Source organism: Neofelis nebulosa, chromosome 12 (assembly GCF_028018385.1).
Source record: "Neofelis nebulosa isolate mNeoNeb1 chromosome 12, mNeoNeb1.pri, whole genome shotgun sequence".
NCBI classification, from domain to species: domain Eukaryota; kingdom Metazoa; phylum Chordata; class Mammalia; order Carnivora; family Felidae; genus Neofelis; species Neofelis nebulosa.
In genome coordinates this window covers 4,411,254-4,434,578 of record NC_080793.1, presented here as the reverse complement: position 1 = coordinate 4,434,578, position 23,325 = coordinate 4,411,254, and the positions used below count along the sequence as shown (strand labels likewise).

General features: G+C 51.8%; 1 protein-coding gene across 5 annotated transcripts in view; it reads right to left on the bottom strand.

Moving 5' to 3' along the window:
• DDX31 (DEAD-box helicase 31) overlaps window positions 1-23,325 on the bottom strand; it is a 72,700-nt gene that overhangs the window by 5,174 nt on the left and 44,201 nt on the right. For 3 of the 5 annotated variants that reach the window (XM_058693715.1, XM_058693714.1, XM_058693713.1), the window contains 2 exons: window positions 18,714-18,825; window positions 12,121-12,289 (listed from right to left, as the gene is read on the bottom strand). In XM_058693715.1, coding sequence (XP_058549698.1) covers window positions 12,121-12,289; window positions 18,714-18,825 — 281 coding nt within the window. Of the gene's footprint in view, window positions 1-12,120; window positions 12,290-18,713; window positions 18,826-23,325 lie in introns of those variants that run through there. The other 2 variants (XM_058693716.1, XR_009251332.1) reach the window with 2 other exon arrangements.

Genomic DNA, 23,325 nt, shown 5'->3' with positions numbered 1-23,325 from the left:
TCCGACTCCTGATTTCAGGTCAGGTCATGATCTCACGGTTCACGGCATGGAGCCCTGAATCGGGCTCTGCGCTGACGGCGTGGAGACTGCTTGGATTCTCTCTCTTCCCCTCTGCCCACCTCTCCCCTGCTCATGCTCGTCCCCCCTCCCCCGCCCCCCCAAATAAATAAACGTTAAAAAAAATGTTCAAGCATATTTTTCTTTAGTCTGCTACTGCCTTCCGTAATTCCATCTAGATTTTATTCTGGTTTAACTATTCCTTCCCAACAGTTATCCACAATAGTCACTGGACCATAAATCTGCTCCCCAGGACTTGAAACGCACCCCTGTGACTCTTTCTGATGCTGAGAACACTTCCTGTAGGCGACACTCGAAGAGATGATGAGAATGACACTGGCCAACACTGAAGAGATCTACCAAATACATCGAAACAACACGTGAGCAAATTCCACTGACGGGGGCGGTGAAGGGACTTAAAGATACAACAAGTCAGTCTTTCAAACTGGCCACCGACCTCCATGATGATTCTCCTGCCGACACTCCCGTGGCGCTGTTCTCGGCACTGGACAGGTGTTTAACTCGTCTACTTCACCCACAACCCCACGAAACGGCTACGGTTAGCACCCCCACGTTACCGGTGAAGGAACAGAGACACAGGGGAGGGAGGTGGCGCCCAGGGTCACAAACCAGTGACGGAAGAGCAGGGACTCCAGTCCCGGAAATCTGACCCCGTGACTCGTGCACTTAACCGCCGTGCTGTTAGGTTTCCACCAAAACCAGAAGCAAGCCTCCTGCACAAGACGTTTTTATGCCAAGACAATGTTCATGTTATCTCAAAATCTCAAAGACTCTTGGCGGCCCCGACGGAGTGCAACTGAAAAGTGAAGGTTGAATTAACTTAGGCGAGAAACGGCAGTTTAAAGAAAATCACACGATTTGTTCAATTCCATCACGGACACCAAGAAACCCATAGAAGTATACTCGCCGTGGAAGTCTGCAGGGTATAAAAACTATGACTCAAGGTTAACTTGGATTGTGGGCTGACGGGTGATTTTTAAGCTTTTCTCTATTTCCTGAATTTTTACAATGAACATGTATTATTTTTATGACCATAAAGAACAGTGTATTTGTTATAGGGAAAAAAATCAAACGGTCGAATTTTGCCCTATGCCAAAATATCCAAGTCTTTTAACTTTTACTTATCAAAACCTGTTTGCTTTTCGCTTTTAGTTTGATTTTGTGTGAGAGTTTTCTCTTAAGACAGAAACAGACAGACTGAGGAGTAGTAAAATGTACTTATTCTCTGATCTGAAGGATTCTTTCTGCATGTAAGCAAATGACCTAGGGACACAGTGAGAGCACCCCCCCTGCCCCCCCCCCCCCACACACACACCAAGGACTGAGGGAAGCAAGCCCCCCAACTGGAAGGAAAGCCTGGGTCCTAAGCGATGCCAGTAGGAGACAGCGATGCTTTTAGAAGGCCTGAGGCAGACTCAAAAGCTTCCCTGTTCCCGCCTCGCCCTCACGGGTGAAGGAAAGGCAGCAGTGTCTGAGTGGGGTTCTGGTGGCTCTCGGATGACAGAGTCGCACACAACTCCAAGGAGAATCTGACAGGCAGTCCCTCCGGTGCAACCGAGCAGCTCAGGGAAGGAACCCGCTAGTGCGGGTGGTAATTCAGCCCACACACTATCAAGCCTTTCACGGTCACTGAAGGAAAAAGCAGCTGTATCAAGCCTCCTTTAACCCGTGGGTTCTGTTTCGGCAGAGATGTAAGCTGGCGGGCGGACCGTCTCAAGGGCGCTTTTTTTTGTGATTTCCTAGGACCAGACCAACGTTAGCTTCGGCAAGACTACCGGGGCCCCAGAAGACGCCCTTCCCCAGGTGAGCCATGCTGTGGTGGACGGTCACTGCAGAAAAGTACCCGAGAGTGACTCTGTGGACACAGAGATTGATAAAAAGCGGGTTTCCGCCTTACATCCAAGAACAAGACCCAGTGAAAAGCAGAAAAGAGCTCTGAGCCCCGGGCTGAGGGCAGGCATGCTGCCAGGCCACGCAGGTCACAGGCAATCAATACATCGACGTCATGATCGATTTTGCTGCCCGGCAGAGCACGCACAATGAAAGAGAGGACAGAGATAATGTTCAGAGGTAGCAGAGGCCTAAAAGGGAAGAGAGAAAGGAGAATCCCAGAATTGGACGGGAACCTCAAGATTATTTGCCCAAGTGGCAGAAACCGTTAGAACAGCTCTGGCAGGACTTGGGCCCGGACATCACCAGGCAGGGTGGCCTGCCTAGCCGATGTCCCCATGGAGTCAACAGCTCTCTCCAAGCTTACGTTTCCCCCCCATGTCAGAAAGTGCCTCCACCTACAGGCCTAACGGGCATGACCGAGTGCTTGACACGTTTTAATTCTCGGTGAAAATATGACGATGGAGAAATACCGAGTGGGCATGGAAACAGTCAGGTGTGTCTGTAACCGGTCTGACTACATCCTAAATGCACTGCCTGAGACTGATAAGCTGGGGACAGCATTTCAGCACCAGACCCCAGAGCTCAGCCCTGTGGGCCCATCCTGTTTGACGTGATCGATGTCTTGGATGGTATTATGAGGCATATTTGTCACATCGGCAGATGAAAAGCAGCCTGCAGGGACAGCGGACACCCTGGACGACAGAACACCTGCAACACCCTGGCAGGCCAAAGGGACAGGCCTTGGCTAAAGGGCGAACAACACCGGGGCACGCGCACCGTCCTGCTCTTGAGGCAGAGCAGCTGGGCGGTTTGAACTCTCACACGTGCAAACAAACAGGGACTCGGTTGGCCAGTTTCAACCTGAGCCCCAGGACGGCCCAGATGCCAACAATGCGGGAGGCCTGGAGCCAGGAGGCCAGGGTGCTCGTCGCACTGAGGGAGCCAGGCCGGTGCTGAGCCCCGTGTGAGTGGTAGCTGCGGTCCCTGCTCCTACCGTTAATAGGCCAATAGATGCGATCGCTCTCCTCTTCTGTGCTGGTCCGTCTCTCCTGCACGTTTGGGTAGTTCCATGACCCGGATCTGGAAAAGAACCCCGGCTGGGAGAAGAGCCGCCCAGAGGACGGACGGTGACGGAGGAGCAGCTGGGGATGCTGGCGCCGCAGGGCGGAGCCAGCCCCTCTGACCGGGAGGACCCCGGGGCCGTCCTGCACGGGCTGTGGGGCTGAGTCTGGCCAAGGCCCCATCTCTCCCCGGGCCAGTCTGCTCACTCTCAAAAGGATTCAGGGAACTAATGAATCGAGGTGCTTCTCACAGTGCCTGTTGTGAAAGCCCCCATCCAGCGTTGACTGTTATTGTTATTAACAGTATGGAAAAGAGGAGAGGCAGGAGATAAGGAGCCATCATCAGATACCCGACACGTGTCATGTGGACCAGGGATGGCTTTGATCAACGATAACAACACCTTGTATTTTTGTTTGCATATCATGCACATTCAGCATTAGAATCTCACAGAGACCACAGAGTGGAAAATGAAAGTGGTCCACGGGGGCTCAACTTCAGCAGCTCTAACGGGGAGCCGAGTCCCCCCTGTGCAGGTGGCGAGCACCCACGGCTGGGAGGCCTGGAGCAGAGGCCTTCAGGACCCAGGAGCCATGCAACAGGCAGGTCAAGGGCAGACTGTGGCGGGAGCCCTCGGGAAGATTTCCCATAAGCGCTCACCCCTCTTACAGACTCAGAGAGGGGGAGTCCCGGGGTGGGGGGGGCGGGAGAAAGCAGCATTTACCGAGCAGCCACCCCAGGCTCAGCACCGGGCTACATGTCCGGAACCCTTCTGCACACTCCAGGGCCCTGAGGGCTGCACGACGCAGGTTCGTTGTTGCCAGGGCTGGGATCAAGCTGGGGACACCTGACTTCAGGCCCAGGCCCTGCACCCTCTGGACCTGAAAGGACACCAGGGAAAAAGCGGGATCCAGATCCTCCCTGCGATCATCTCTTATCAGAGATCTTTCGAGGCAACTGCCCTGCAAACAAACATAAAGCTTCCACCACCACTCTGGGGTTGCTACCCTGACGGTTTCACATCAAATTCTTCCACATACGTAACCAAATGGACTCCTGCTTTAAGTCCGTTTCTTTGATTACAGGAACAACTGCTCACACGGGAAAATACCCGCGGTGGGGCTCAAATACTTACTTTGCCCAACACCAACTCTAGAAACTGGAACCTTCTACAAGGGGTATGTGAGGCAGCAACAAAGTGCCGGGATGTGGGCTCCAGGCTCTCTCAGACTTGGGGCCAGGGGAGCAGGCACGCCCCTTTTCCCCTGGGTTCGCGGGACCGGCCTGGGGCTCAGCGAGACACACACAGGGCCTCAGCAGAGCCGAGGGCGCACGGAAGCCCTTAAGGGTCCCACGCCACTGCTCAAACTGCGGTGCTCAAACTGCATCCCTCCTCTCGATTACTAACTAGTTAAGATGTTACTCTCCACTTCAGACCGTGGCTGTAACACCAGGGCCAGAATGAAAGGGACATCTGGAGAAGACGTAGAGTCATTTCGTGATGGGCTACAGCAGGACGCACACCTTCCTACTCAAAAAGGGGCCCGTGGACCGCGGGGATAGATCAGAGGCATGGGTCACCCCAGGAGGGGTGAGGAGGGGTTCCGGGTGACGTGTAGCAAGGGGAGAGCTGGGACCGTCACGTTCTTTCCTAGCTCTCCGATGGCGCGAACCAGGAGAGCTCCGAGCACGGCCAACGTAACGAAGAGCCGGGCATTCTCCCGTTGCCCGCAGCCTCGACTGCCGTCCGCCGACTCACACTGGGCCAGCTGCGTCTTCCACCTCCGGTGCCTGGAAGGCTCCAACAGTGAACGTGACCGCCCTAGCACCCTCCCAGGAGAGGCCGGCTGGGTTCCTGTTCTTTGTTATCGGCCTGGCCGCTTGACTGAAAACACACCCTGTGGTTCCCGCCGTCTGCAGGTGACCCAGGTGTGGAGAAAGAGCAGGGTCACCGTGAAATCCCTCTAATCGCCTCATTAGCCGGGTGGGGATGAGGGTGTGTTTGTTCCACGAAGAGGCACAGGGCTGGTAATTGCATGGTGTCAGAGGGAAAGAAATAGTGGTAGCAGCAAAAGGCCAAATGTAAAAGCTGCGTGTGCACAGCAATAATTAAGCCAAAGCCCGGAAAGGCAGGGCCCACGGTACCTGAGCGGAGAGGAGGGAAGGGAATTATAACTGGATCTGCACCGCGTGACCCGAGTGGAAGAGGCAGGCCCTCCACGGGAGCCCGTGCCCACATCGCGCCGCTTCCTGGAGCTGCCCGTGCCCGTGATGAGCTCACTAACCTACAGGCGGCTTGCTGACACGCAGTCCCTGAGCAAGGACTCTGTGCCGTGCTGTGTTTCCCACCAGAAGGGACGTGGCCACGTTCCACAGAACTTTTCCTGTCCCCTGGCCCCGTCTGGACAAGAGTATATTCTCCTCCGCACAAATGTCCCACAGAGATAATGCAGTGTGGACTTCAAAGAGACCCATCCTGTGTGTGCCTTGCCAGAGAGGCCAGTAGAAGATGCTCCTGTCTACAATCCATGCAGCTCATCCAGGTTCTATGTTAAAATATTATTAATTAATCCTAACTTGAATCAGACATACACTTGGCCAGCATCTGGCTGTCCTCCTGCATTAAGGAGGACGCCCCATCGCTCGCTCCGAGGACCTGGGTCTACATTTTTGAGAACTGTTAGTCAACTTATGACCACCTCCATCCCCCTCTTCAGGACTTGAGGCTTTACTGAACCACGGTCTCCCGGGATGGGGCCTGGGGCCGTGTACTATATATAGCTCCCCAGGGGAGTCTGACAGCGGACTCTGCTCCCTTGCTCCACAGGACACCTTCTGCCCTTGAGGCTACCTCCGGCGGTCCTTAGCTGTTTCAAACCCTGGTCTCCAGGCTGAAGCCGGGTGATCTGACCTTCCAGCGGGGCGTCTGCTCTGGTCCTGTGGAGGCAGGGCAGAGGCCCCAGCCCTGAACCTGCTCGCACCCATGCTATGTGGGCTGATCCCCAAGCCGCCTCCACCCATGAAGTCAGGGACACTGGTTCAGAGGAAGGTGGCCCCGTCTTGTTCTCCCGGGACAGCCTGGCTGAGTGCAGCGTGCTCTGAAAAGCAGGTGTCCCCCTACCCCCTCGCAGCATTTGCTGTTTGCTGGGTCCACTGGACAGGCAAGAGGCATTTCCCTCTTTTTCTTATCTTTCTTTCCTTCCCACTGTGCCCTTCCTCTCAGAATTACAGGCCGCCGGCAGGTTCTGTTTATCTATCCACGTGGTGCCGGGCCCCACGGGAGCCGCTGGGGATGAGAGGAGAAAAACCAGACAGGGTCTCCAGCGCAAGCTGCACTCGAGAGATGGACACGAGCCACCCGCACACACAGACGGTGGTGTCGGGTGAGGGAAGGCTGAGGTGCCAACCCGGGCAGGCGGCCCAGAGAAGACCTCCTCGCAGGAGGCACTCAGTCCAAAGATGGAAAGCAGGGAGAGGCCCAGGCCCCCCCGGGGACTCGGCGAAGGCCCTGAGACAATGGGGAAAATGGGTGCCACGCAGGGCCGCTGAAGAGGGGGCTCGCCGTTGTCACTTGCCTTAGTCGTCAGAGCAAGGAGATGCACCGAAAGGCTGGCGGCAAGGGCGCCAGGTGAGGGTGCGGAGGCTCTGTGGCCTGGGGCCGGGTGCGAGAAGCCAAGGGAAGAGACCAGGAGGTGGCCAGAGGGGTCAGAGGCAGTAGCGCTGCTCCGGATCTGACCCGCATGCAGGGGGTTCACACAGAGATCCCCGCGTTCTCTAGCGTGGCTTTGTCTCGCCTCTGATCTCATGTTTGGCCAATCTTTTACAGGATAACTGGCTCAATGAGATTGAGAGAATTTTCACAGTGGGCAAGATTCCAGGTGTGCCTTCAGCTAATTAAGTGATACGAGGGAGGTGGCAAATGCCACATACAAATTGGCAGGCGAGCTGCTCCTGATGATGAGAATAGTGCTTTACAGGAGGTGCAGCTGCAGCTTCTTGATGCCCGTCTTGGAGCGGACCGGTTCCACGTTTTCAAGGTTGGTCCTGATGCGGCAAGCTCAAGGGTGCTGAAAGGCTGACCGCTGACCGCACTTCCCACTCCCTGGCCCAGGATACTCACAGGTGCGGTGAAGGCCGGCAGAAAGAGCCACCAGCACTGTCACCGCCACGCGCTCCCGTGCGTTCACGTCTGACCCCGTGTCGATGCTGGACACTCACCGCCTGGCGTGGTCCTTACACAGCACCGTGAGGCACCCGTGCCCGTTTGGGAAGCCAGGGGACCAGGCAGAGAGTCGCGGAGTCACTCGTCCCAGGGCAGACAGAAGAGGCTCGATCCCGGCTCAACCCCTGTGTGGCCCTCCCTCGGGCGGCACCTAAGAACCGGAGGCCCTAGAGCACCAGGGAGGACAGGAGCCCTTCGCAGTTACCGAACAGCCACTGGACAGGCGACGGTGGCAATCAGAACCAGTGACAGGGCAAAGGCTTCAAAAAGGAAAAATGCCCCGAGTAGAGCTGTGCAAAACCTCCAGTTTGAACGTTAGTGCTCAAATCCATGCCAATTCAGATGAGAAAACTCCGGCAGGCACCTCCACATGAGGACGTCTACTTGGTGTAGAGAAAACACTGGATCTAGAACTCCGGGGGGTACAGATGCTCTGCGGTGCCCGGGTGCCGGGGGTTCTGACCCGAGGCCAGGACCCAGGGGAGCCAGCCCCGTGTACCCTCCTGTCACTGACCACGGCCCGCCGAGCACAGGCCCAGCACACCCAGACCCAGTCGTTAAGGGTTAAGAGATCCTTCATTTTAGATGGCTTACCTGTTTGGTAAGAGCAGGAACTTCGTGGTCACACTTTGACCGGGCTGGCTTGAGCAAAGGTGTATGGTGCACCTGGGGCGCTCAGTCAGTTGAGCAACTGACTTCGGCTCAGGTCATGATCTTGTGGTTCGTGAGCTCGAGCCCCACATCGGGCTCCCTGCTGTCTGTGCGGAGCCTGCTTCAGATCCTCTGTCCCCACCCCGCCCGCCCCTCCCACACTGGCACGCTCTCAAAAATAAGCAAACATTTAAGTGAAAGAGAAAAAGGAAATGTGCATAAATAAAACTGCATTCCTTTTAAGAACAGCCAACAACTTGGACTGTTGTTGCTCTACTAATTCTAAAAGGAGGGAGCCGAGAACAGAGGAGCATAGTTATTGGATTACTGATAAAGGCGACGTCCAAGATGTTTCTAGGCACAAAGGAAAACATCAGAAAGACACAGGTGGCATAAGCCAGGGGTAGACAAGTCTCAGGTAGCTACAAATTACATCGTTGGGGCAGAGCAGTGCTTTCATGATCACAGCACAGAATTCACGAGATAGTTGGTTAAAAACAGCAGACTCGCTCTCTCGTACTGTCGCAGTAGCACTGACACCGTAACGCACTGTTCTTGAACCGGTCTCCACAGCGTGTAAGGGAGGCGAGGAACTCGCAGCCCCGCACGGCGGGCCTGCTCACTACTCGTGTGTGTCACTGCCTAGACAGACAGACGCCCTGGCCGACAACACCACTCTGCCCTCCCGAAGCAGACGGTACCGGGTCCCCCCGTCTCCTGGGAAGACGGAAATTTTGGAAGGTATGTTATCTTTGCTTCCCAGGAACCACGGAATCTACCGAGCTTCAAAATCAGAACTGCGTTTCACAGAAGGAAAATGCTGTGTTTGTGATGGATGTCGCTAAGGGGCCATTCAATATTTTACCAACAGCACCGACTCCCTGTGTGCACGTCTGTGTCAGTGTTTGGGGCGGGGGGCGGGGGGCGGGGGGCTGCCTTGGCAGGTCTGTGTGTCGGTGTCAGAGGAGTTTTGTAACTACGACTGCATCTGTGTGCAGGGGAGAAGCATTTTGTGTTCCCTTTCAGAACTAAGGACTGAAAAGCGGATACAGACCCGGTGATAAAGATCTCATTTGGGGACGTTATCCTTTTTTTGTCTCAACAGTGGTCAAGTAAAGGAATAAAGGCATACGGATGAGATAAAACTTCCCTTTGTCACTGTGTGGAAACCATCTCCTTAGCTAACGTGCCCTTGCTTCATGTTTTAACACCCAGACGAACCCCTTGTTTGGTGCATGACGAGGTGAGACAGGATTCTGCTCACAGTGGCATGGATTTGGTCCACAGGTATCAGGGGTCTGCACATAACGTAGAGCTACTCTAGGCAGTTAACCCCATGACACAGAATGCAGAATAATTTGGAGAATTCAGTGCTCCAAATTGGTCCACCCCAAGAAAGCAGAAGGAACCACTCCCTTTCTTGACAGATGGATTTCAGAGGAGACGCCTGAGCTCAGAACAATCACTGTGGCCACAGCATAACTCTCTGCACTTTGTGGTGTTTAACGGACTTTTCTTCCCAGTCCTCAAAAAGCAGCAACTGGCATTTGCTTGAGCCCTGACTGAGGTGCGGAAAATCTGTCCCGTCTTCTCTGCCGCTTACCCTGACCACAATTATACGGTCCGTGTGCACATTAGCTGCCAAGTCATTCTTCTTCTTCTTCCAGGAGTGACAAGATTCCCCCCCCCCCAAAAAAAAAAAAAAAAAAGGTGCCTACTGTATCCTTGAGTGCCGTCTGTGTTAGCAAGGCAGGGGTGGGGTGGGAGGATGTAAGAGTGCAGCGAGAAATGCCTTCAAAAGAAGGGCATAACAACCGAAAAAGTAGCTGTAACTGAGTGGTGACATGGCCAGAACAGAGAGCGGTGTTGTCACGGGCGGAGTAATCCTGTGACACACTGCTGTCACTCACCCCCCCGGCTCCCTGCCGCGCCAGCCAGACATCAAAGGCTGCCCCATACCATCTTACATGCTCTTTATGGGCTAATCAGCCCATTCTTCCCTAAATAAAGCCCTGTTAAATCCCCTGCTCACAGGGGTATGGTAGTCCTGGTGCCCATCTGCTAGCAGGGTCAGCCGAAGCAGGAGGCGGCGGCGTGCTCTCTCCCTAGTGGCTTCTCAAGGTGAGGACAATGCTGGCTGGCTCCGAGTCCCCCTCCCGACTGCCTCCCTGCCTTGCTGCTCTGCTTTCCAGGATCTGGGTAAGAGCTGCGGACGTCCCAGCCTGAAGAGCTGCTCTCTGGATTAACACTTGCTAATGAAGTTCCCACTCATAAAGGTAGATGAGCCGCTAACAATGAAGTATCGGGACTGCACTGATTTGCGGGGATAGGAATCGGCAAGATCTGTGTTTCTCACCAGTGATCAACTGGCAGGAGTGTTCCGATCTTCTCGAAGTGCCAACATTTTAGAGACGGTGGCAGGATGGCCTGGCTTCCAGATCACTAGGAGGTCCCCCTCACACACTTGAAACCAAAGTGGGCACGCGGAAACACCAGCTACTTCCGACCCCAGGGCAGCAACCTGACTCTGGCGCACAGCCGTCGTACATCTGAGGCGTCTTCTACCTCCCGGGAGGACGGGCAGAGAAGTCTCTAGCCACAGCCCTGCCCAGGACAGGTAGCAGGGGCAGCAGGCAGTACCCTGCACCTCAAAACCGCCTGGAAGACACCAGAGCTGGGTGTGTCTTAGCCTTGTCTGGGCACGGATCAACAGCGGCATGTGAACTACCTGCCTGACAGAATTACTGAGGTACGGTCCTACAGGAGAGGTGTTAATACAAGAAAAAAAAAAAAAAATCAAGCATCTTAAAAATTCCAAAAATGGGACTAGAATTAGGCAAACTTTATCCATTACTAAGAGCCTTGTAGGTGCCACACCCTGAACAGATCAGGTTGGATGTTCCAGAATCTTAACCCATCTGGTTTCCAGATTTCTGTCCTAAGGTGATTCATCTGTGCAGCCCGTCCTAACGCTGAGTCTCAAAACAACCTTGTGAAATAGCTACAGAACATTGATTTCCTTCTCTTTGCTGTAGCTGAGGAAACTGAGGCTCTGAGAAGTAAAGCAAAGATACGGCCCAAAGCTCAGAAGCTCACATCAGAGCAGAGCTGGAACTGAAGTCCAAGTCCCCTGCATCTAAGACCAGCGATCGTTTCCCTACACCAGGCGGTCCACTCTGACTTTTGTCACTGCATCCAGAGAACCTGGGCCCTGACAAGTGATGGTGCATGAGCAAGCGGGCATGTGGCGGGAACTGGCAGGGAAGTGTGGCACGCCCCCAGATTCTCACAGTCAGGGCAAGTGTACTTTGACATTTGCAATTCATAAGCAAATAAAGGATGTGCAATGCAAACGAATTGTCCAGAGCATTCAAGGATTCTCTGCTTGTTCAGTGTTTCCTTCCCACTCACATGCTGCACAAGTGGTGATGGCAGTCCGTCCCTGAGTCCCCATGCAAGCAGTCCATGGCTCCTGCAAAGGGGCTGGGTCCTTTTACAAATGTCTTTTGCTGAGGGGAATCATCTCAGGACCTCCTGGAACTGTGGAGGTGGACCCAGAGCCCAGCCTCCGACCTGCAGGGCAGCGCTCTTCACTCTCACTAGGACCTCTGGACAGTTTACCATGTGCCTTTGAGGGAGGGTGAGAGTCTCACGCTCGCACCGGCCTCTGCCCTCTGAGTGTGCCTGGCACCAGACGCACGTGTCAGCACCAAGGAGAGCGACCGGTGCAGTGAGTCCCCACGCGGCCCCTCCCGCCTCCCCAGGACAGGACCAAACTGATTTCACAGAACACACCGGAAGTTTTCGTACAAGTCCTGGGGGGCTGTCCAGGGTGAACCACAGCACATCTGAAGCTCCGACTCCAGCAAGGCCCCACGTTACTCTGCTGGTGGGCAGTGGAGGCAACCCAACCAACAGGTTTGTCTTGCTGCCCCAATAAACCCCACCACCATCTGGACCTGACAGAAGACACCATTGCATTTCTGCAGGTGCCTTAAAAACATTCAGATTAAGTATTTTTCCTCTCGTTCCAAGCACTTATCACACTGCGAGCGGGGCGGACACTGGTGATGATTCAGCACAAAACCCAAAGATGCAAGTGTGCACCCATCACGCAGCAGCCTGCCCCACCACCGCCCTGCTGTTGTGTGCACAGAGCTCTCCAAACCCACCTCACTTCCAGCCATCTGTCCCAGGGCAAGTTCAACTCATCTTACCTGTTCAGGTTTCCTTTTCTTCTCTTTACAGCTGAGACACCAAGATTTTGGGGGGCATCTCTCAGCCCAAAGCTCTTAGCCACATGACCAAGGTGCAACGATCGGATGTGGAAGATGTGCTTCAGCTCCCGGGGGTAGGTTGCATAGGCTCGAATGAAGGACTGCAGAGCTGGGAGGAAGAGGAGGGTGAGGGAGGCCGTCAGGATGGGGTCTTGAAGCGCCCGGGCCTAATGGCTGTCCTACACACTTTATCTTGCCACGCACCCTAAGACAGTCAGGACAGTACAACATAATGAACCACTTAAATCTATCCTGGTGTATTTTCTTTTTAATTCATCAAAAAAAAAAAAAAAATCTACAGGACACAAGTATCACTTGAGTAAACCCAATAGAATTTCAGATTTTACTGTGTAGTGTGCAAGAACCCTAGAGGGCAGCGGCCCTCTTTTCTCCTCACTATGGTCTTGGGGCCTTGCATAGCAGCTGGGACACGGCAGCAGGCAGCTGGTCAGTGTTTGTCATAGAAACGAAAGACAGAATGAGTGAAGAAACTAAGACATGATCAATGTGGTATTTTCTCATGAAAAATGAAATCATCAGACTTTTATATTAGGAAAAAATTTTCCTAATTCAATTTATTTTTTCAATTGCTAACACATGTAAATGTTATACAATTCAAAAGGTTCCCATGGGTTTATTGTGCTTCCCATCACAGTCTGTTACTCCTGCTATAAATGTTCACACCACAAGCCCCGCCTCCAGGGCCCCTATCCAGAGGGGTGACTCTTCTTCCTGTACTCCTGGGATTTTAAAACCAAATTCATTCCAAAGTACCCGATATTGACTGCTAAAGGGCTTCTTACCCATTTGAAAAATGCATAAATAAGGAAACGCTGGGTGCCTGGGTGGCTCAGTCCATTGAGCGTCTGACTCTTAGTTTCGGCTCAGGTCATGATCTCACAGTTTGTGTTTGAGCCCCGTGTCGGGTTCTGTGCTGACAGTGCGAAGCCTGCTTGGGATTTTCTCTCTCTACCTCTCTCTCTCTGCCCCTCCCCTGTGCACGCGCAAACTCTCTCTCAAAATAAACTTTAAAGAAAAAAAAAAAAAAAAGGAAATGAAAACAGTTTTAAAAAGGAGAAAGGCAGTTATTAAGTTTCTAAAAGAGCCCACAAAACAGTTCATTCCTTGAGAACTGCCAACAATTTAGAGATGTCCCCAGACACACCTTCGTGAAAGTTTCAGCCCTGTTTTAAAGTTGAGAAAAAGGCCCCTGTTCTAGAGTCAGCACTGGCTGGAAAAAAGGCAGACGTGGTTCCCAGGAGCCTGGAGCCCTGGCTCCACCTTTTTTCGGCGTTCCTCTGAGAAAAGAAAGCTGTCCCTCCACCCAGCTCCCCTCAAATACACTGCAATTCCGGTGAAAATCAAGTGTCTACCTCTCCTCACTCCAACAGGGCAGGAGGGGACGGCTCTGAAAAGACCCCAATACCGGCTCTTCTGGCGGCCAAGCCAGAGTCCAGCACCGAGCATCTCACGGAGGAGCAGGCGCTAAATACCAGCCTCTCTCGCCCTTGCTTGTTGAGCCACTGGACTGGCAAGTTTGCCCACAGCTTAGACGTAATATCCCAGCAGCACCTGGAGATTGGCGTTTATGAACAGTAATAAAAAGTGTCATTTTAGCAGATCAGCTGCTGGAAGGATCCTGGGAATCCATCAAAGCTCTATTTACTGAGTAAAGTGAACTCCTTTTCCCAATCGATGAGAAATAATAACCAAGGCAACTTGTCTGCACCCCTCTCTGAAATCTGTGCCTGCTTCCCCTTTTTAATAACCGGGGACCAGCTTTTCCAAGGGAAATCTCTAGCACTTCAAATGGTCTGCGCTGTTCGGAGGTTCTGACACCAGGTTCCAGACACGGAGCTACACACTCCAGTCTCAAGAAAGCCACTCGGCTACCGCCCAGGAGATGCTCTACACCTCTTCTCTACACCCCTTTCTTTCCAGACCCTCCATATTTACTATCCTCTAAAAAAACCAGACCGAAACCATGCCAAGTCAGGCCAAGCCAAAGAGTTCGCACTTTTACAATCTCAGTCCCCCGAACGCTGGCCCAGGCCTCCTCCTGACCACCCCTGTCCCACTTAGGCAGATCAACCTCCCATTCCCGCACCAACCCGAGGAGCCAACGAGGGACAGCCTCTGTCTCAGAGACGTGGGTGCCCAGCTAACAAGTTTTCCAAGAAACGGCAGACGTGTCTTCTCCCTCCACAAGCGCTCAGGCAGCATTTCACACTGCATATGTTTACCAACCCTGCCTGTCCTTAAGGCTGTCTCACTAGGGACAACGATACTGGGCTGTCCTCACATCCTTGAATGGACTCCCACGTTTTGATGATTCAGAGAAGCAGGAATTTCAGGAGCAGCCGAAGCTGTTCGCAGACCCTGCTGAGGGGCGGTGTCGAGGACGGGTGGCGGAAGTGGGGGCTGTGGGACCCGGAGGAGTGGAGAGCAGAGAAAGAAGGCATTTGCTTGAGACGGCGGAAGAAGGCGTGGCCACTTACAGCATGCGCTCCGTAGTCGCGGGCTCCTATCTCACAGCCGTAAGGGAGATGCATTAAGGGAAACCTATTTTAAAATACCCCACGTGGACACCTCATCCTTGTTCATAAAATCAGATTTATTCTTGGACATCTGACCAAGAACAGTAGTATCTTATGGATGATACTTAGGATCAAGGAGGTAGGAAGGAGCGAGACTCTAGCCTGGGAGGGAACCTCGGCCCTGCCCCCCCAGAAGAACACACATCTCTACAGAGTAAAGGCACACTCGGTTGAGTACCTGCCTACCTGGGACTGCACTGAGGGAGCGGCTGATCTGTCATCGGTGGTTTGGGTTTTCTGGACTCTGAGCAACAGCCCCGCAAGCCAGGCACGGCTCCTCCGCACGTGGTCCCTGCTCTTCAGGGAGACCGGAGGCTGAAGGGCCACCACAGGAAAGCCGTCTTCCATGTGGAAAGGACCCCAGTTTCCAAAACTTATGTTCGGGAGTCTCGAGTTCAAACCAGTTTTTTTTTTAATTTTTTTTAAATGTTTATTTATTATTGAAAGTCAGAGAGAGTCAGAGCATGAGCAGGGGAGGGGCAGAGAGAGAGGGAGACACTGAATCCAAAGCAGGCTCCAGGCTCTGAGCCGTCAGCACAGAGCCCGACGCGGGGCTCGAACTCACAGACTGCGAGATCGTGACCTGAGCCAAAGTCGGACGCTTAACCGCTTGAGCCACCCAGGCGCCCCAAGTTCAAACCAGTTTTTAACCACTGGGATCTCTAGCTAACAGAGGCAAGAAATGAGGGAAAAGGGGTGCCTGGGTGGTTCGGTCAGTTAAGCATCTGACTTGGTTTTGGCTCGAGTCGTGATCTCATGGTTTGTGGGTTCAAGCCCTGTGTTGGGCTCTGTGCTGGCAGCATGGAGCCTACTTGGGATTCCCTCTCTCTCTCTCTCTCTCTCTCTCTCTCTGCCGCCCCTTCTGTGCGTGCTGTCTCTCAAAATAAATAAATAAACTAAAAGGAAAAAAAAGAAAGAAAGGAAGGAAATGAGGGTAAAAAGGGGCGACTGCTGCTGGAAACTAACAACAATTAAATGCTGGTTATTAACAACGACTGGGCCAGAAAATGCAACAGGAAGACAAATGCATACTTGGCCCAGTTTCCAACTACTTTTCTGCCATAAAGGCAAAAACCAGCTGCTTTGTTAATTATTCATGAGGTGGGTTCTGAAATAAAACGGAGGCAAGTCAGCAGTGGGGAATCTGCATATGCAGACGAAATGCAGAAGACAGTTTCGACTTCCGGGGTGCGGTCGCTGTCCCCTTGTGAACTGAACACCTCTGCTGTAGCAAGTGCACGTACGCGCCCCCCCCCCCCCCCCAGACCTCCAGAACTCACCATGCTAAGCACCAGGGGAGCAAAGCGTGGAGACGTCGAGATCTAGAACAGGGCACTTTCCTCCCAGACCACCACCAATCTGACGTGGCAATCAATTAGCAGAGAAGAGAAATGCAGGTTTATTTCCTTCTTGGTACCTAAACATTGCAGAGTGGCCCCGTTCAGGTACCCTTTAAAAGGAAGGCGAGTAGGGCACCCGGGTGGCTCAGTCGGTTGAGCGTCCGACTCTTGATTTCAGCCCAGGTCATGATCCCAGGGTTGTGGCATCGAGCCCCGCGTCGGACTCCGTGCTGAGCGTGGAGCCTGCTTGGGATTCTCTCTCTCTGCTCCTCCCCCTACTTGCACGTTCTGTCTCATGTCGTGTTTAGTAAGTAGAAATAAAAAAAATAAAAGTGATACTAGGAAAAAAAAGACAGAAAACCAGGAGCTCCGCTTGTTTCTTGGTATGAACGACTTCAGTGGTCACCACGCTCTCCAAGGACGCCACGACAGCCTTACTTCGGTGACCCAGACACCTTAAGAAGGCTGTAGTCTCACTAGAGTGAGACACCTCAACCACCTCTGGCGTCAAAAGCAAAGGTGAAGAGGACAGGGGGGCTTTCTTGCTTTTTATCGCGATGCGCTACGAAGCCAGAAATTCCGCGGCGCCACAGCTGGACGTGCACCACCCAGCAAGCTCACCTCGCCTGTCAACAAACGACCGATCTCCAGTTACACTGTGACAAGCCATCCGTTCCTCTCGGGAGACACGTGCCAGTACTTCACTGAAGGCAGGTTCTTAGGAAAACCCTCAGGAATTGTTGAATTCACTTTCGGGAAATGTCAGGACAGCCTGCTGTTAGAAACCAGTCCAGCAGGACGCACGCTACCTACGGAGCAGCGGCGACGGGGCCACCGCTGGGACTTCATCTTTTCTCCTGTGTCGTTCTCATTTGGTCCAGTGTGGTGGCAACAGCCAAGGGCTGCTTTCGTGATGTGCCAACGTATATGGTAGGCACTCAAAACCGTTTGCTGCCTAGCCCATTCTTGTCATCTATTTCCTGATGGCCAAGACTGTCTGTAACCAGTCCCCCAGCATTCACCCTTGCCCCCCAGATTCTATTCTCACATAGGCCATCTTTTCCGACCCCTGAAGACCACGCCACATCTCTGCTCCAAGTCCTGCAATGGCTCCCATGGCACTCAGGGGACCCCAAAGCCCTCGACAGCTTCCAAGCCTGCCTCTGCTACGCCAGCCCTCCCTTCCTTCCTGTGGACACACTGCACCCCGCCCCCCCCCCCCCCCGCCCACCTCCGAGCCCTCTCTGGGAATGCCCTTTCTGTCGCAGCAGCTGGTGACCCTCGACTTGCTCATGTTGCCCTCACAGCAGGGCTCACGCTGACCCTCCATGTAAAACGCAGTCTGCCCAGACACCCCTTCACTTCTCTTACCTTTGTTTTTCCCACAGTTCTTAACACCCTTTAAAAGACTATTTTAACTATGCTCATTATCTGTGCCCCACCTAGAATATTAGAAAGGTTTTCCATCTGCTTTGATTCCTGATGTATCCCAAGCACCTAGAACGGTGCCCAGTTCAATAAGTATTTGTTAAATAAATGATTTTTAAAAAATTTCAACTGGGGCACCTGGGTGGTTCAGTGAAGTTTAGCATCTGACTTCAGCTCAGGTCATGACCTCACGGTTCGTGAGTTCAAGCCCCACGTCAAGCTCTCTGCTGACAGCTCAGAGCCTGGAGCCTGCTTCCGATTCTGTGTCTCCCTCTCTCTCTGCCCCTCTCCCGCTCATGCTTTCTTCTCTCTCAAAAACAAACGTTAAAAAAAAATTTGAAATAAAAAAAATCTCAATTCATAAAAGGAAAAAGATGATGCTATAGAGTTTACACACTGGCAAGACAGCCTGGCATCCTTCTCAAAACAGCAAGTAACTATCAAAAAGAAGTGAGGGGCCTCCAACGTGGACTGCGTCTCATTCACACACACAAGACCATCACCAGCCACGACACGCGACTTCCTGCCATAGGAAACATCCAGCTGTTCTAAGACCCTCCCCCCCCCCCCCCCCGCCGCGCTCTCTCAGTGTTCTCCAGTGAACTACTGAGTCCCCACTAATGCCTGGTGATCCCAGGTGCCAACTTATCCTATAAAGGGCCTGGATATTAAATAAGTACCTGAGTCTTTTGTAAATTTCCTAGGAATTGGGTTCAAGGTCTATGGCCTTTCTTCACTGTTCCTTCTCACTTTCCTTTGTACTTCCAAACAGAGACTGCTCGGGTCTGATGCCTCCAGTCCTTACCTTCATCCCTAATTTCCACCTCTACAACAGTCTCTGCTGACGCGGTCACGTCTCTTCAGTTTTCAAAGAGAAAAATGGATCCCTGAGATCCATGGGTCAGAGTTCTAGTTCTACGTAAGCCAAGATAGAGCCTCATTTGTGCAAAACATGGGGAAGGATGAAGTGAACGTTTAATATCACTTTCAAGCCTTCCACGCCTGCGTCCAGACCCTGCAGAATGAGGCTGAAGGCTTTAGCTTGTGAGCAGAGACATCCCCCCTCCGCCCACCGGTTGGCCTCTCAGCCCGTTGGCGGTGCGCAGGTGGAGGTGGGGACGGAGCTCTGAGGGCTTTCCATCCACAAGGACCTACGAAATCCACGCACCTTTCTTTGCCCAGGAGACCCGCCTCTCACTGGAGTGCACGTAATCTTCAAATACCGTCTGCAAGACCGTGGCTCGCCGTCGGATTTCCTGGGGGCCAGCGGCACGGGATTTCTGGGAGGGTGGCGGAAGGATTAAAGAAGAGACAGAGTCAGAGTCAGGAATAATGAAGCACTTTATAATAGATTTAATAACAGTAAAATCACTCGGTAACCACCGAGGGGCCAACAAGGGTAATCCTTTCAATATTACTAGAGGAAAAACGGGAGCTATAAAGATGTTAAAGTCAAGCAAAGATGAAGACAGCTTTGTGAGGGAGCAGATCGGGTCTATTTACTTATTTACTTGTTTACTGACTGGTCCTCCTGGCCTCTTGTCACTCACGTTCAAAATGAAAGCCCACCGGAGACCCTCTGGAATTTTCCGAGTCCGATTCAGGCATGTAAAACATCATGGGATGTGGACAGGTGGGTAGGTGTCACAGGACTTGGGTCTCACGGAGGCCTTAAATCCTCCCCCTCCCTCTCACTCCTCAGGGGAACAAGGGAACAGCCTCTTGGGAGTGCCCCCCCTACCCCGGGGCCTGCCTAAAATTTAGCCTATCCTTGAATTTCATTCAGAGCATGCTCCCTCATTCCTAGGGAGGCTGTGACTTGTGTTTCGGATCCATTCTTTCAGCCTGGGACCACCGTGCCACTGTGCTGGCTGCCAGGGACCTATCGAGGAGTGGGCCGTCCCTTCACACCACGTTCCAAGAAGGCCACTCGGTCTCTGCAGCTGGCCATCCTGGTTTCAGGAGCGACATCTGTACACACTCAAGTTCTACGGATGCAAAACGTTAATAAAATAGAAAAATGATATCCTTTTCATTCTTCAACAATCCCAGAGAAAAGATTTCCTTTCTTTTTTTTTTTTTAATTTTTTTTTAACGTTTATTCATTTTTTGAGAGACAGAGAGGGACAGAGCGTGAGTGGGGGAGGAAAAGAGAGAGAGAGGGACACACAGAATTCAAAGCAGGCTCCAGGCTCTGACCTGACAGCACAGAGCCCGATGAGGGGCTCGAACTCACAAACCGTGAGATCATGACCTGAGCCGAAGTGGACGCTCAACCGACTGAGCCACCCAGGCGCCCCAAGATTTCCTTTCTTTATGTTCCCCTAAAACTGAGTGGTTTTTGTTTCCCGTATCTTTTTTTTTTTTTTTTTAAAGTAAGCTCTACACCCAATATGGCGCTCGAACTCATGATCCCGAGATGAAGAGTCACACACTCCACTGACTGAGCCAGCCAGGCGCACCCCCCCCCCCATCTCCTACGTCTTAAAACAAACATGAATGCTTTCCACTGAATGTGAAACTGAGATGCCAGAGAACGAAGATTCTCCAACTCAATTTGGCTAGTAGGTCTCCTGGAAGACGCGGACTGTCCCAGTGATTCTATAAAGCCTCTACGGTAACCACTACCCACTGCGGGCATGGGTCACCAAGAAAACAGCCAGTCTGTGTTTCCCTTCACCCCCGTGGAGGACAGGGGCTCGTGCCTGTGTCTGGCTGACCTCAGGCCGACCGTGCCTAACTGGGGCTCCTGAGTCTCTCACCTTTAAGGCTGCCAGAGGAAGAACAAAGGGGAGAGGAGAAAAAGCCTCATTCTCTGGGTCTGCATCCGTCTCTGTATTAATAGAGACTTAACAACCTGAAAATGTTTTGAGCTTAGTCAAATCATTCCTGCTACCTGTTCGGTTGATGACAGTCTAGCTGATTTCACAGTACATGGTCCCCCTAAGGGTTTTATCCACTCAAATGTCAAGAGAAAAGTCACTCAGGAGCTGTGTTATGAAAGTGGACATTTGCTATTGTCATTAACAAGGATTTTTTTTTTTTACCCTCTTAACTGATGTGAAATGCAAACTTTTTTTTTTCTTTTTTTGCTGCCCTCCTTTCGTTAAGCCACCTCAGCAACGCAACTGTCACCTTCCTTGTGTGTGTGTGTTTTTTTTTTAATATGAATGTGAAATTAGCGAGGATGCCCTTTCCCCTGGCGGACAGAATCCTCTGTTATTAAAAAGTAAAGCACTTTAATAATGAAAACTTTTTCCTCTTTTTCCTGTGTTTTAACTGTTTAAAATTAATGAGAAGGGCAGAATGGTTGTCAAAGCGATATTGAAAGCCGGGCAGCCAGGCCCGAATAAGCACAAAAATCCCTCTAGAGTGTTAGATAAACAGAGCTCCAGCCCGCTCGAATCCCTCTGTTGGTTATTGTATACACTCTGTAACAGCTCTCAGAATAGATCTGAGAGCCAGGGAGGCAGAGAGGTTTCAGAATTCCAATAAAGGCCTCAAATTAAAGACAGCCTGGTGCGAATTCCAGGAGAAAATTAAAGAGACCTCAAGCTTAAGTGACAGGTGACTTACTTCTGTGTCACAACTGTCAGGGGATTTAGTGATAATATGGCAATATATTACAAAGGGCTTTTCTTATTCCCCCTTTAGGTTTCAAAATGAGGCATCTTTTCTTCCCAACCAAAAAAAAATACATACACACACATAGATAATGTGTGTACAAGTGAAATAGGTGGAGAAAAGGCAATAAAACTAGGTTCACACGTTTGAAATGATGAGGTCAGTTTCAGTAAAATGTAAGGAAAAGTTAATGGCAGAAAACATAATATACTCAGGAAAAAGCACGTCTTCCTCTCCCTACCCCCTCCACTTCCAGAAATACTTTATTTTAAAATTACCCCTCTTGAGAATGAGGTGTTTTTCAGTTGTCTTCTGGGGAGGACGGTCTAAATTTAAACTGAAGGCAGGGGCAGAGTTGTGTGCACGCCAGCGTCTCAGCCCCGACAGGTGAAACACTCCCGTAATGAGAGCGGGTCAAAGCCCGGAGGCACACCCACCCCTCAAAGACACACGGACGCAGTGCTGGTTAATGAAGCTAACCTGGGACTAGCAGGCCGGGGCTAGTTTAGGAAAACACGTCTCCAACGGCCCACACTCAGCATTCCTTGGTCCGTAAAGCCCTACCGACCCTGGAGAGAACAGCTGAGTGCAAGGACTGAGCACTAGGACGGAGCGAGGGGGCTGCTGATCTCATTTGAATACCTGACCCTGCACCAGTCTCTTGCTAAGGTCCGTTTACAGGCATATTTCATAGGACAAAAAAAAAAAAAAAAAAAAAAACAACCAAAAAACCAAAAAAAAACCCCTCGTAGAAAAAGCATGTTTGGGTGTACGCATACTTTGAAGATGAAAATTTCATACCTATCGAGAGGCAACACATGAGTTGAAGATACTTGGGCTGGATTTTTTATGGTGGTTGTAAAAAGTTTTAGGTGGTGGCAGTGGTAGGGGAGGTGCCTTTTTCTTTCTTTCTTTTTTTTTTTTTTTTTGGAAACATGCCCATTGCTAACTTCTAAAGTGTTTTTAAACTAAACGGAAGGACTGTTTTAATCACTTTATTGCCAAGCTGAGTTTCACCCTCATGCTTCCCTAGAACCATCTGAGTGCTTCCCAGTAAAGTTGAAAGATCAAATTTATTCTCTTTGTAGGTGGGTGAACACTCGCACACCCAGACGTAGCTATATATATTTTATATACCTAAATATGAAATATACATTTTACAGATGCTTCACTCACTCTCTTTCTGTTCACAGAAGCCCAAAAATGTATGTGCCAAAGGGACATCTACAATGGACTTCAATCGAGTGAGAAGAGAGGCCTTACAGTGAGGTGTCTGGCTATGTGTGTAAAAGGCCTATTTACCGAGCTCACATTTATCTGTCCGGCACTGGTTCACGGGCTAGACGGAACCGCCCACATGGAGAACAGCAATTAAAACACGCCGTGTTCCTTATGAGGAACAGAACTAAAAGTTGTATCCATCATCTACTTTATTCTTTTCACTACTCACGCGGATCACACACACATAAAACACTCTTTCGGGTTGTAGATCTGACAATTAGTAATAGAGTCAGTTTCACGGAGTTTCCCTTTGGCCTTCGAATTGAAGTTAAATTTGGTTAATTAAACAGGCCAGGTTTTCATCGACACGGCACCCGGGGCCTGTAGTACGATTAGTTTTCTAGGCTAACCTGTTAGTTTGGGGTCAGTGAAAGCCCACCTCACCGAGTGTTTCTTCTTTTTAAAAACAAAGCTCACCACTGCTTAAAAACATAAAAACATCCTACTGGTTCCCGTCCATCAGGGCAGGAGCTTGGGGCTGGGATGAACCGCCACGGCCCAGAAGCATACAGAGCGCCGCCCGCCTCGTTTTAGGTCAGCTTCACAGCAACTCACGTGACGGGCACTCTGGTTGCAGAACCACCAGCCGTGAAGCATGGTCTGGAACCCAAGCCTGCCTGCCTTGGGGCCCCGGCCCCTACACGAAGTGTCCCCGAGCCCCCCACCTCGAGCAAGGCTTCAAGGTGGGCCTCATGCCAAGGAAGCCTCTGCTTCCGTGGGAGTAGATACGCAAGGCCCTGGAAGGCCGGGGGCTGGGAAACGGCCGTGGCTCGCTCGGGGAAGAGCAGAGGGCACCACGGCTGCTTGGCTCCCTCCCCGGTGGGGGGGGGGGGGGGGGCGGAATCCGCAGGAGACGCTCCTTCTGCAGACCCACA